The sequence below is a fragment of the Camelus dromedarius genome, chromosome 2 (assembly GCF_036321535.1).
Source record: "Camelus dromedarius isolate mCamDro1 chromosome 2, mCamDro1.pat, whole genome shotgun sequence".
Classification (NCBI taxonomy): Eukaryota; Metazoa; Chordata; class Mammalia; order Artiodactyla; family Camelidae; genus Camelus; species Camelus dromedarius.
The window spans coordinates 65,998,480-66,012,181 of NC_087437.1; the positions used below are offsets into that span (position 1 = coordinate 65,998,480).

At 43.2% G+C, this 13,702-nt stretch overlaps 1 protein-coding gene across 1 annotated transcript in view; it reads left to right on the top strand.

Moving 5' to 3' along the window:
• Positions 1–216: 216 nt before the first annotated feature.
• The window catches only part of FSTL1 (follistatin like 1), a 51,298-nt gene continuing 37,812 nt past the window's right edge, over positions 217–13,702 (top strand). The window contains exons 1-2 of the mRNA XM_010981565.3: positions 217–355; positions 515–571. Of these exons, the coding sequence (XP_010979867.1) occupies positions 353–355; positions 515–571 (60 nt within the window). The 5' untranslated portion in view covers positions 217–352. The remainder of the gene's footprint in view (positions 356–514; positions 572–13,702) is intronic.

A 13,702-nucleotide genomic window follows, 5' to 3' on the forward strand; every position in this document is an offset into this window, starting at 1 on the left:
AGTGTCCCCCAGGACAGCCCCCTCTCTGGCTCGGCATCCACGTCCTGGGGGCCGGAGGGGTGCTCAGCTAGAGGCCAGGCAGAAAAAGGGGTTCTGGCGGCGCCAGGACGCTCGCGGATAGCGAGAGTCTGGGAGGAGGGAGCGGAGCTCCGAGCCGCGGGGACGGTGCTGCAGAAGGGGGAGGAGAATGGGGAGGAGCTGGGGGGCAGGCAATCGGGGAAGGAGGGGTCTTAAGGGGCGGCGAGCCCAGGTCGGATTTCCTCTGAGGCTGGCGATCCGCGAAGCTCCCACCTTCCCTTAGAGCTCGCTGCAGCCGCGTTGCCCCACGCCCTCCGGAGACCGGGACCGGACCATGGTGAGAGCGGAGTGCGGCGCGGAGCCGAGTGCACTGGCCCGACCCCTCTGGGCGGCCGAGGGTGGCCGGGCGGAGGGGGCGAGCCTCCGGGACCTGAAGAAGTTTCCGGGGTCGGCGCGGGGCCCGGTGCCTTCAATCTTGCTCTTCTCTCTTCCGCAGATGTGGACACGCTGGCTCGCGCTCGCGCTGGTGGCGGTCGCCTGGGTCCACGCCGAGGTAGGTGAGCCTCTGAGGAGGTCCGAACTCAGGCTCCGGGGCCACTGGGGTCTGTGCGTCGCGCGGGTGGTACGTGCGTCCTGGGGATGCTCTCCCCGGGTGGGACTGGGAGTTTCCATCGCTGGGTGAGGGGGGCGCTCCGTGCAGAAATGCTACTTACGAAACTTAAACCTTAAAATCGGGAAAAGTAGTTTGGGCCGTAAGCGGGAGCCTCACCGCGACTAATATGGAGGGGGGGGGGGGACGAGCTGGGCCGATTGGGACGCAGGCGGCGACAAGAGCAGGAGCTGAGTTCAAAAAGGCTCCTGAGTTCTTTCCTTCACTTAAGAGGAAATTGAGAATAGTTGGAGACTTTTTCCTTCCGAGTCGGTCGAGGGGGAGGGCAGTCTCAAGAGATTCTTCTTTCGGGGAGGAATATATTTTTCTCTTTTATAAAGTGAGATTATGATTCCCTGATTTTTTCCCTTTCTTTGTAAAGTGCCCTCGGATTTTGTGTTATTATCAGAGCCATATAACGGCCTTTAAAACATCTCAGTTTTTTCTTAAACTAGTGTTGCGCAAGTATGAGCGATCCATTGCTCTGCTCTTTTGAGGGCTCTGCGTTTCCAGTCAAAGTATTTCAGCGCTTTTTTGGTAATGTTTTCTTTTCAACTCCAGTGACCTTCCTGAGACACTACAAACAAACCAACAAACCCTTTACACACAAGCCCCTCCATTAACTCAAAGGTTTATGGACAGAAAATAAACAATTCTAAATTCCCTGAGCTCTAGTCTCCAGAAAAGTGAGGTCAGAAACCAAACATTTGATAATTATGGCAGGAAATGTGGAAGGAATTAAAAAGCATGAGGGAGAAGAAATGGAATGTACATTACAAAAGAAATAGCTCCCTAGTGGGTGGTTATTCTCCCTCTTTGAATTTTTTTCTTCATATTACAGTTTAGCCCCACCCTTAGCATCACAGCTTGACTCTGCCCAGAAAAGTCATAAAAGCCTGCAAGGCCTTCACGATTAAAAAAAAATACACTTTATACTGAACTTTCATTTAATTCACTACTACATTGTTGGTTGAACTGGAAACAAAATCTGTTTTTACTCGCAATGAAATAAAAAATAGCTAATATTTTTTGAGTATCTACTTTGTATTGTAATAAAACTCCATTTGAATGATGCGAAAACTGAGTCAGAAAGGTCACATAGTCTATCCTATGTTGTTAAATGGTAGGAGTGGGATTTGAACACAGGTCTGGCTCTTAACCAGGGTCTTCACCACTGCCTCATACTAGGACTTCATACTGGCTGTGTACTTCTTACATAGCAGACATTGGCTGGGCTGCATGCATCATTTCTTTTAAAGCTTCCCAAACCTTGTAGGGTCAGTTTTATTAGCCACATTTTATAGAGGAAGAAACAGGTCTAGGAAGATTAGGTAACCTGCCTAGTGCCCAAGGTCACACATCTAGTTATTTCTGAAGAAGGATCTGAACCCAGCTCCCTCCGCTGGTGGAGCTCATCTCCAACTCCAGGGCTTGTATTTGAGGGAGGATCCCTCTTCACTGGCTGATTTTGTCCTGGCTAAGAAATACCCTTCCATCCCTGCTGTGGGCCTCAAAAGGCAGCTGCAGTCCACTGATGAATGAGGTGAATCCCTGGGTGGTTTTACTGCAGGCTTAAGAATTGCCAGCTAGCTGGTGTGTGAAATCGCTCTGTGAACTAGACCACAAATGTGAGGGGTGAGGTGGCTGTTGGTTCACTCTCGCCACAAGGCTATGTGGCCTGAGGTCTGGGATCTGTTCTCCCAAGCTGTTTGCAGTGCACTCCCTGCCCCCAGTGCATTGCAGGGAAAAGCTTAGCCCTCATAGGAAGTTCCTCCATCAGCAATTTCCTGCTTGAGGTGGAAGAGCAGAGAGCACTGACAGAATTCCCAGGCAAAACCCATGGGGAAAGAGGCAAAATCAAGAAGTGCTGAGGCATGAAAACCGAGGGAGTTGGTGCAGAAAGAAGGCTATAAACTCAGGGTATGTGAAGGGAAGTTTTCATTTTATGACTCCAGATTATCATTTAGTCAATCCAATTTCTGGGTGCCTGGCCCTGGTAACATTTTGTAAACTTTTAATCCATGTTTTAATAATAATAAAATTTTAATTATTAGTGAAAGGGTAAATTAGCCCTAAAATTTGAGTATTACTTTAAAGCATTTTATTGTGTAGTTAATGGTGCTTGCAGTAGAAATTTTTTTCCTTGTTACCTATAACAACATATAGCAAACAAAGGCAAACAATGATACTGTCTTTATTAAATGGACTTCACTTTAGTAGACGTTAGAACTAAAATTATACAAATATGGTTGAGCTTTCAAAATGAAATTTAAAAAACAGTTTTCTTGGTACTTTTTTGGTTTCATAGAAGCACAAGGATTCAATTCAGCGTATTTTATTATTACTATTTTTTAATAGATTTTATTCTTTTAGAGCAGTTTCAGGTTCACAACAGAACTGAGCAGAAAATACAGAGTGTTCACACATAGCCCTCCCCACCCACACATATATACTCCCCTACCCTCAATATCCCTCATCAGTGTGGCATATTTGGTATAATCAATGAACCAACATGGGCACATTTTTATCACCCAAAGTCCATAGTTTACATTAGGGTTCACTCTTGATGTTGTACATTCTATGGGTTTTGACAAATGCACAATGACATGTAGCCACCACTATAGTATCATACAGAGTAATTTCATTGCCTTAAAAATCCCTTGTGCTCCATCTATTCATTCCTCCCTCCCTCTAATTCAGCATATTTTAAAAGAATGTGATTGCACAACAAATTATGTTGATCTCTGAAGAAGGCAAGCCTTTGGAATACTAGACCTTCAGAATCAGAGGTGTCCCAAGCTTGAGAAAAGGTGGTTGTTGTCATTATTAATGCCAGTTTGTTTGGTTAGATTCTGTTGGTTAGATTCGAGAAACTATTAACAAATCATATTAAGGAAAGTGTTATATTTTGAAAGTTCTCCATGGTCTCTTACTTACTTGGCACCTCAGAGTTGCTTTTTTGATTGCTTCCTATCTTTCTTTCTTTTGGTCTTAATACTTCAGGCAGCTCCTTCAAAACTCTGCCCCATCCACCTGAGCTCACACCCATGTTCACTTTAGAGTCTCTGCTTGAAAGGGGGTGTTGGCACATGTCTCTTAATGAGCATATATTAACATCTGGTATGGATGAGAAATGGGGCGGGTGGCAGGTGGCAACAGCAGAGCAAGCCACCTCTTCTCAGATTGTATTGGGAGGAGGCTTTGTGGGCCTGCTCGGTCTCCCTCACCCATCCCCCTCCCATTGAGAATTACTGCTGTTCACTGAGAGGTGTGGATAATGGAGGCTGGGAGAGGTTGAGAACCCAGGCTTTAGTGCATGTGCCTTTGAGTCTCAGTAGGTGAGTCTGAGTCTACACTAACACTGCAGGCTGGAGGGGACCCTGTAGCCCAACTGCCTGCTTCCAAAAGACAGCCTTGGCAAGTGCCCAAGCACACCCACTCTCCCTTGGCAGTTGTCTCTGCTGGCACTCTGATTTCCAACATTCCAAGTCTATAAATTCATCATGATAAGTTACACGTACAGGAGACTGATTCACAAATCAGAGCACTCATTCCAGTAAGGGAATACTTAACCCACAAACTGTGAGTGCCTCATTTAAGATAATAGTAGCAAAAACTATAACGATTATACAAATGGGCAAGAAGATTATTAAGGCATTGTCCTTCTGAAGCCAGATTTCTTAACCTCATTTATACCCTATTATCAACGTACAGTTAATCAACCACTAGGGTATTATTGGCCGATGTGGGATCTCCTCTGTATTCTTTAGAATTATTCTAATAGTGAATTCAGGCAGGCCTAGAGTGCGATTTTCCCCCACATTTCCCCTTGGTTTTCCCCACATCCTCTGACTGCTTCTTGAAGCTACAACATAACTGAAATTTTAATATCCATCTTATACATTAACCACTAAAATAACCTGTTTGTTTATCCTTTGGCAAATAAACTCCTTGCTGTGATTCTGGAGACCATTATTAGAAATTGGGGTGTTAAAACATAGCAGAGACTCTGCTGAATAGCCAAAACAGATGGACAAGCACCCTGCAAATTGAGGTCCTGGATATTGAAAATGTCTTTAGAAGGGGGCATGTCACAATTCCCATAGAAGTCTCTGAATCTGGTAATGGAAAGCAGGAGTCCGTCCCCAGGCTCAGAGGAATAAGTTTGGAAGGAGCTGTGAGATGGGGGCATGGGCTGCTATGGATGTAATGTACCAAAGAAGAAAGTAAAGTCTTCAAAGTCAGTGAGACAGGAAGAATCATGTTTCCAGGAGAACAGAGAAAGTAAAGAATGAGCTGTAAATGCCAGTGGTCACACATAGAGGATTGAAAATGTCACGGTATCTTTTTCCTACTCCTCTTCAAATAATTGGACATAGTAAGAAATTTCTAGTAGCCACAAATAGTATTAGCTTAAGGATACCAGATATCATAGAATTGAAAAATGACTTACACTTAGATGCGTTCATTTCATAAACTAGGTGACTGATGTCCTGCAGGTCAAATGCATGCCTTCTCTAAGGTGCTCTGTTTTCTGTCGCCTGTGACTTTGGCATGGGGTGTTTTCTCCAGGAATGAGTTAATAACAGCATGGGCCTTCCCTTCATGGTGCCCATCAGACAGTATTCCCTGCTTCAGGCTGAGCATGCCCTACACACAGGGCAGAGTCATGGATGAAGTGCAAGACATGGTCTCTGCCCTCAGGTTGCTTACAATCTAACAGTGGGCCGTTAGATTTAAACTGTGCAGCTATAATGTATAATATTATAGCTATATAATGAACATGTATTATTATTGCTTTTTTTTTTACATTAACATAGGACTTCCCTTGATTTTTAAAGTTCTTTTACATTAGTACAAAACACAAATCTTTAATGTATAGCCTGGTGAGCCTTTACATTTGGATATACCCGTGTAGCCACCACCCAGTCAAGACAGAGGAAGTTGGTGCAGTAAGAAGGCTATGAACTCAGGGTGTGTGTGGAAACAGTTACAATTGAAAAAGTGAGGAACAGATATAACCAAAGTTACATTTCATCACTTGAAGATCACTATCATTTAACTAGTCCAGTCTCTTGATGTCTGGCCCTAACATTTGGCAAGCTTTTAATTCATGCTTTAACAATAGTGAACTGTTAATAATTAATGAAAAGATAAATGAACCCTCACTGTATGAGACTTGAAATTTGGATATTATTTTAAGCGTTTTAACTTGTAGTTAACAGTGCTTGCAGTAGAAAATTGTTTCCCTTGTTAGCTACAAAAACATAACAAACATAATTTAATTCAGTCTTTATTGACATGAATTCATTTTAGCAAACTTTGGATCAGCTTTGGGGAAGATGACTTTACTGTTTCACAGATGGATATTACAGGACTCAATGTAATCCACATTGAGAAACTAAATCAAGGAAAGAAACTCAAATAATTCTATTTGACCACTTTGCCCTGGTCATAATTATTTTTAAGGGAACTCTACATAAGATGTCTGTCATGTTATTTATGAAAGCTAAAAACAAAACCTATATATCTAACAATGAAAGAGTTAAAGTTAGCAGCAATATATGCCACTAAAAATATGCTTACAAAAAATTTAAAGCTCTGGCAAATGATTATGATTCAATTTAAAAAGCAGAACCTTCCACCACCACTCTAATGCCCTATCCCCATAACTGTAAAAATTTATAGAGAAGTATGACAAAATGTCTTAAAATCCATCATGAGGATTCTTGTGACACCTCACCTTTTTCAAGAGGATCTATCCTAATAGATGCTATTTTATCTAAATAAAAAGTGTTATTTTCTGATAGAATGTGGAATTAAAAAGCTTAGAGAATGTAGAAAAAATGAGAGCAAAAAATAAAATTACCCATAATTCCACTACCTAAAGATAAACTAGCCCTTCTTCCCTCCTTTCAGAGAAATTATCAAAATCAATTAACAGATGTATGTTGTGTGCCTACTAGATACTGCAGGCAATGAAAATTAGTACCTCCCAACACTGAAATAAATTGCCTGCAGGAACAAACATGGCATGCACGTCACAACTACCCTCTCCCTTACCCATGATAGCATTGCTAATCAATCATAGAATTTCTTCCTTCTCATCCTGGAGGAGGTTAGAAAATCCTTCTCAGCAAGGTTCTAGGTAGCCACTGGCAACCAGTTAGTGTGTGTGAGGTAAAAAACATTTGCCTTTTCTGCTGGAAAAGTCAATCCAATTTGATCAAACGTTTGGTATATCTTTAGCCAAAATTAAGACAATTAGATGGCAGAGTTCGGGACTATGTGAAACAAAGACAATGTGGGGTAACAGGTGATAGAACTAGAGTAGGAAATGGATGAAAATATCAAGAAAACACTTGGTAACTGGCTCAAGCGTCCAAGTTCTCTAAGTTCTTCAGATGAATTCAAACACCTTAAAAAGTAAGCCAAACTCTCTAATGCTGGCCATCATAAAAGTATGAGAATTTTCTTGGCTCTTTTGATGGCATGAAGAGTTACTCTTGCTGAGGCTCTAAGAGCTGCTGCTGTCATAGATAATCGCGTCTGCATCAGCAGCCATCTGGCAATAACCTGCTAATGGAAAGCTCTTTGGGTAGCTGGAGTACAAAATGTCTCCTGTAAATCTGCATTTTCTGCTGTGGTTGGAGGATTTCCATGTAATCTCTTCATTGAGTTTTTATGTGCTCATTTGGAAGCCATCACCAATAAGGTATTCCCAGGATTGTCTGAATTTATGACCTTTAAAATGTTTCCTATATAATCCAGACACTTTGTGACCAACTAAGCTGTTGCCAAAACAAGTCATGTAACACATGGCAAAAGCATGACATGTTGCAGACCCAGGTTTATACATATATGTGGCATGGGATATTAGGTTGAATTGGCTTGAGGTAGGGAAAATGTCCCTTTTTACTTTTTGTTGTTTTCAAGATTGAAAATCCTGTGTCTGAGGCAAAATTTGTCTTTTTCCCCACAGTCTGTCATTCTGTCCTTCAATGATAGTAAGTGAATATATCTTATTGATCTCTTACAGCAGTGCCAGGTGCTATGCCAGTCACTCTGCACTTACGCTGCTATTAAGAACAGTATGGAACCAAAAGGCAATACCGTACAGGTCCCTATTCTGAAGGAGCTGCTACCACTGTAGCATCTGTCCAGCTCAAATGGACCTGGCCATTAGGGGGCCAGATCTACAGCATTCACAAAAATTACCACCCTCTTCCTTGCCCACCCACTTCCTTGCCACTAGTGCAGAAGTCCCTGCGATGCACTGTGGGACAGATGTCTTCTCAGAATTTGAGAGGCTCCACTTGAGCTGCTGGGGTCATTTTCAGCCTGTTCACCTTGACCACTTGACCAGTCTGTCCAGTAGGTGGCAGCTGTTTGCGTGGAACCTCATCTGAAATTGTTCCAGTTCCAAGAATGCTGGCGTTTGTCTCTTATTCCCCACTTTCGTGTCACTCAAGCCTTCCCCTGAATCCCTTTCTCCAGTCTCTCTTGTTCTCACATCTGGGTGTTTCAAGTCTTATCTTTTACATGGACCCTGTTACAGAACCTTCTTATTATTGAGAAGAACATTATAAAATAATGAAAGAGTCCTTGACTTAGAAGTCCCACTCTGCCCCTTTCTGGTTGATGTTAACCTTTTTAAAGCCAATTAATGTCTCTGGCTTGCAGCCTCAGTTAAGGGCAAGGGCTTAGAGGTAGTGAACCAGGTTTGAATTCTCGCCTTGTCTAGCTGTGAACCCTTGAGCAAGTTACTTAACCTCCCTGAGCTCACTCTCCTCATTTGTAAAATGGGAATAATGGCCATCTCTCTTGCCTGACAGTCCAATTAGATAATGGAAAATGTTTCTTCTGCTCATGACACAGTCAACACCAAACACCTGAAGAAATGAAGTGCCTCTTACCGGTGCCTACTGGGCACTGGCAAAGAATGTTTTTGACTCTGTAATGATCTCAACAAGAGAATTCTCAGTTTACACATTAACATTCTCTAGGCATTGTCTGTATTTGTACATCCTGTGTGCTGGCTCAGGTGGTTATCTGTTGACGAATTTATCTTTGAGAGGAAGTATAGCATAATGGTTTAGCGCCCAGGCCTTGAAGCTAGATTACCTGATTTTAAATACTAGCATGGCCCTTATTAGCCCTGTGATCTTGGGGAAGTTACTTAACCTCTCTGGTCTGTTTCCTCACCTATAAAATAGGCTTAGTATGGAATGTTTACCCTTTAGGTTAGCCATGAGAATCAAATAAGCTATTCCATGTAAAGCAGTTAAAAGAGTGATTTGACACATGGAGTGCAGTAAATGTTAGCTGTTATTACATTCTTGCGGCATCTCTATTTATTGGAAGAGCTCCAAAAGCTATGGTGTGTGTGTGTGCGTGCATGTGTGCGTACGCACACTTGCATTGCTCATGGCTGGCAGAACTCCCCTTGCCTCTTTCACTCTCTCCAGGGATTAAAGATCACCTTTTAAAAGACAAGTAGAATATTTATTTCATTGGATACTTTGATGCCCAGAATTCATATCAGAACCCTTGCCTCTACTGAGCCAGTCTTGCCCTCCAGCATTTCCTCTGTGAAGCCACAACTCTATCATTCCTCCAGGAAAAGAATTAAGGACTCATTGAGACCTCCCGAGCGCAGCAGTGGACTGTGTAAGCCAGCAGAGTTTCTCCCTAAGGACTGAGTGAGCCAGGCAGAGAACTGGAAAGGGAAGAAGAGTGAGAAAAGGCAAAAAAGAGAGGTGGTAAAACTCCTCTGGAACTTCTCCAGATTCAGTTGTTCTCCTGTGTCGTCGTGCCCCCCCCCTGCCCTTTTTACACATGGAAGTAGCCACCAGATATCTTGGATTTTTTGTGGGATAGTCATTTTCATATGTTCTTGCTATAGCCCCCATAGCACGGCCTGTTCCCGGGCCACGGATTCTAAATTTGGAGTTTAGAAAATAACCAGGTCGGGCAAAGGAATAGAACCCTTTGCTTTCACTGTCTGAAAAATAAATACTTTTTCTCAAAGACAGGGTAGGAAGTATTCCTGGATCAGGCTGATTTATCTGCTTGGGAACCAAGGCAACGCTTCAGGTGTTTTGCACACAAACTTGAGTCCTCTGCTGGGCACTGCTGTGTCTGGCAGCCAGCCCTGACTGCAGCCTCATGTGGCCACCCATTCCCAGGCCCCAGAGCTGGGTCTCTTCATTGCTCCTCGTGTTGCTCTCTTCATCTTTCCCCTCTATCTTCTTGTCTCCCCTTTTCTTTCTCATCTCCCTCCTCCACCTTTACAGAGACGTCATCCTGGAGTGTTTGGGCTGCATTAGGAGCTCAAGTTCAAATTTCATGCAGTGAGAAAGCTGCACAAAGTCTTGATGCATTATTTTGCTTCACCCATCTGGGACAAAGTAACATTTCTCAAAGTAAGCTCAAGGAGGGAAAGTAAAAAGTATCGCAAACTTGTTCTCTGCCAGGCACTGAGTTAGTGCTGGTGACTAGGACACAGATCTTGTCCCCAGGGGTCCAGTGGGAGAGGCAGGTAGGGTAAGGGCTCAGAATGATCTGGCATGGTAAGTGCTGGGACACGGCTGACAACCTAACCCAGCACTGGGGTTGTGGGAAGGCCTCTGAGAGAGAGTGCCCCCAAGCTGAGCCCCAGATATGAGTGGTGGTAGCCCGACAACAGAGGGGAGGAGAGGAAAAGGGCCTTGTCTTATCCAATTCTCACAACCTGACACTGCAGTTCCTCTAATCTTTATTTATCAGTTAAAAAAAAAAATGGCTCAGAGGATCCAGTTAGTTACCCCCAAAAAGGTCACCTAGTAAATAGTAAAGCCGGGATGCAAACCCAAGACTTCAACTCTCAACTCAAAATGCCTTGTGTTCAAGACTGCTTAAGGTCCACTGAGTCTTATTTCTGAAAGTGACTTTGAAAACAAAGCAAAAACCCTTTCTCTAGGTAACATGGACTTAAAAACAACTGCACAGGCTCTGTTATTTAACTTCATGGTCTATCAGCTGCAAGTGCCTGGATCATTCTGGCCGTGTCGACACGGGCATGGCCTCAAACAGGTTCAGGTCCAGGTGCATCTTTGACTCACACTGAAGTATAGTTGTTCCATCAGAGCACCTGCTGCATGATGGTCAGTAACTCAGGAGATGCTTTAAAGCAGTCTTTGTCCTTGACATGTATTCAAACTGTTCCACATCAAATAGGACCAAATTGCAAGAGAGCTCTAAGACTCCAGCTGAGAGTCTGGGTATGGTTGTTCAGATTGTCCACTGTACAAGAGTGGCTGGCCAAGGGGGCAAATTAGGCTGACTTCATCCTACACTCTGCTTACCAGTCTCTGTGCCCTGTCCTGGGGCTTGTCTGCCCTCCCAGAGGGGGGCCATCTTTTTCCTAACTAATGTGCAGAGCTCCCCAGACCCACCATTTTCTTTCAGAAATGGAAGATGGCTTATTGGACTATAGTGGCCATTTCTCCTCTGTACATTTTGTAAATTGATATCATTCAGAGTCTTAGAAAGCTTTCATAACAGGCCTCCATCAAAAGGCAGTTCTGTATTATTATGGATTTTCCTCATGGATTACCTAAAATGATACAAATGGAAATTTTAAAAATCTGTTCTTTTGCAACCAAAAATGTGCCACTTTTGGCTCTTGCCCAACTCAGTCTAGTTTGGGAACTCTGATTCCCCAGGACTTGAGAAACACATTCCTAGCTTCCCCCTGATTGCTGGATTAGCACAACTTCCTTCAGCCCACAGCTGAATTCCAGCCCCAAGGAAGAAACATCTTAGACAGAGTGAACTCCCAGCCTGGAGCCTGTCAGAGGTTGTGTCATGTGTTTGCATTAGCTGAACAAAAAGCAAGCAGGCTTTCCGGCCTTGCTCCCCCTCCTCCCCACGCCCCTCTCTGGAGAGGCCAGTTAAAGTCTAGACAGTGTCTGCTTGGCAATGAGCCTTTTCAGCACAATCTGCACAGTTCTGCAGCTCTGACTTGGGTTGCCTCTCCTCACTCGTCCCCTCTTCCTCGCCTCCATTTTCTTAGTTAGCCTTAAACTGTCTCAGGGGACTGGCATGAGCCACACATAGAAGAAGCAGGTGAATGAATTTATAATACTGTTAGGATTCAGCTGTCTTGAGAGGTTCAGAGTTGAGAAAATACCAGTTGTGCTGGCTGAAGCTATGGCTGAGTTTACAGAGGTCCCTGAGGTGAGCTGGCTTCCAACAAGCCTCCGTTTATTGGCAAGAGATGGGCTGGAGCAAACCCAGGACAGGCAGTGCACCCAGGTAATGAGCCTCATGCTGTCCATGGTGGAGTGAACTTGGGCAAGTCACTGGACCCCTCATCTGCAAAATATGAGGGTTAGAGTAGGTGAGCTCTCAAACCCAGTTCTGAAATCCTATCCATATAAAAGGAGGCAGACATTTTAGGTTGGATTGTCAGAGTATCCTACTTATGGAGTCAGGATATTTGATTAACTCTTGTCTTAATTGATGGCCCAAGAAAGAGCAGTTTGAAAGAGAAGCTGACTCAGGAGCGGGAGAAGAGAATGAGTAAAAGCAGGAGGCATTTTGTGCCCCTTACTTGCTCCTGCGTGTATGGAGTGAAATATAAACAGTACATCATGTAGCACCCAAACACTCTTCCTGCCCAGGAATCCCAATTGCTATTTATTCTACAGAAAGAAGTCACTTGATTTTCCACTTTAGAAAGCAGCTACTCCACAACACCAGGCAAAAAATAATAATAATAAAGAAGGATGCTGGGTCCTCTTGGGGTTGGGCAAGGAATCTTTAAAAAAAAAAAAAGAAAACCAAAATTCCACAGTGTGCAGTCTGAACTTTTATTGAACCTACTGAAAAACGAAAACTTTGTTCTAACCTTTGTAAATGTTCACATTTTCTTTTAAAAATAATGATGCAGTATTGAAACAGCTTACAGAAATAGTTGTCTGAAAATATTGCACGAACCCTAATGTTTTCCGGAACCCTTCTTGCCTTCTTACCATGTTGCCTGGCCCATGACCAGGATCCTGGGTTTCTTCAACAGGAATTGGTGAAGTTCTTGCCCTGGTCCCCATGCCTTCTCTCTAAATCAGTTCAGGGCTCTTGTTACAGCTGAGGGCACTGCTCTTTGGCCTTGACTTCAGTGTTTAAATCAAGTGTCTTGAGAGGATGAACACAGTAAGGAAGCAGAGGCCAATGCATGTGTTTCAGTCCTGCTTAAATGCTTGGTACCTGAACTGCACTCAAGCTCCCGAATCCCACTAGACAATCCCAGTATGCTAAATTGTGCTGACTGTTGGTCCTGAATGGGGGGCTAGCCCAATGTTGTCTGTGGCTTTCCTAACAAGGCCACTTGTACAGTGTCAGAACTGACTTCACATTGACTGTGCTCCAGGGTAGACTATATACACATACACACACATACATTTTACTACTTAATTGACTTAGGTCTCACTACTTGAAGAGTATGACTGTCTACCTAAAGCTCAAATACACTCGCCTCACAAAAACTAATGAAGAGAATCATGTATGTTATTAATCATATGTTAGTTTGATTGTTGTGTTTAATCTAGTTTGGTACTTTAACTTCTGTTATACTGTCTCAGTTTCTTTCTAGCCTAGGGATACAGATGAGTGCTTATTTTTGTGGTTGTAAAGTTTGCTTGTTAATAAACATTTACTTAATAAGTGTATGTCATTCATTCATTCATTCATTCCCTATCTTACTCCAAAAATAAGAATTATTTTTTCTTCTCAAATTCCATGACTGGTATATCCTACTAGTTTCTGTCAGGGTTAGGCTAACTAAGCATATTTTCAGTGATGGAGAAGGACCCAAGTTTATGGCATATCATTTGCAACAGAGAAAAATAAAATGGATGACGCACTTAAAAAGAGTACTGGTGACTCACCAGGATGCCTGGATCACTCAAACTTTTGTGTGAAATTGACACATGTGGAATTACTATTAGAGCAACTAAAGCTTTTGAAGCAGAATTCCAGATGCCCACACTGAGC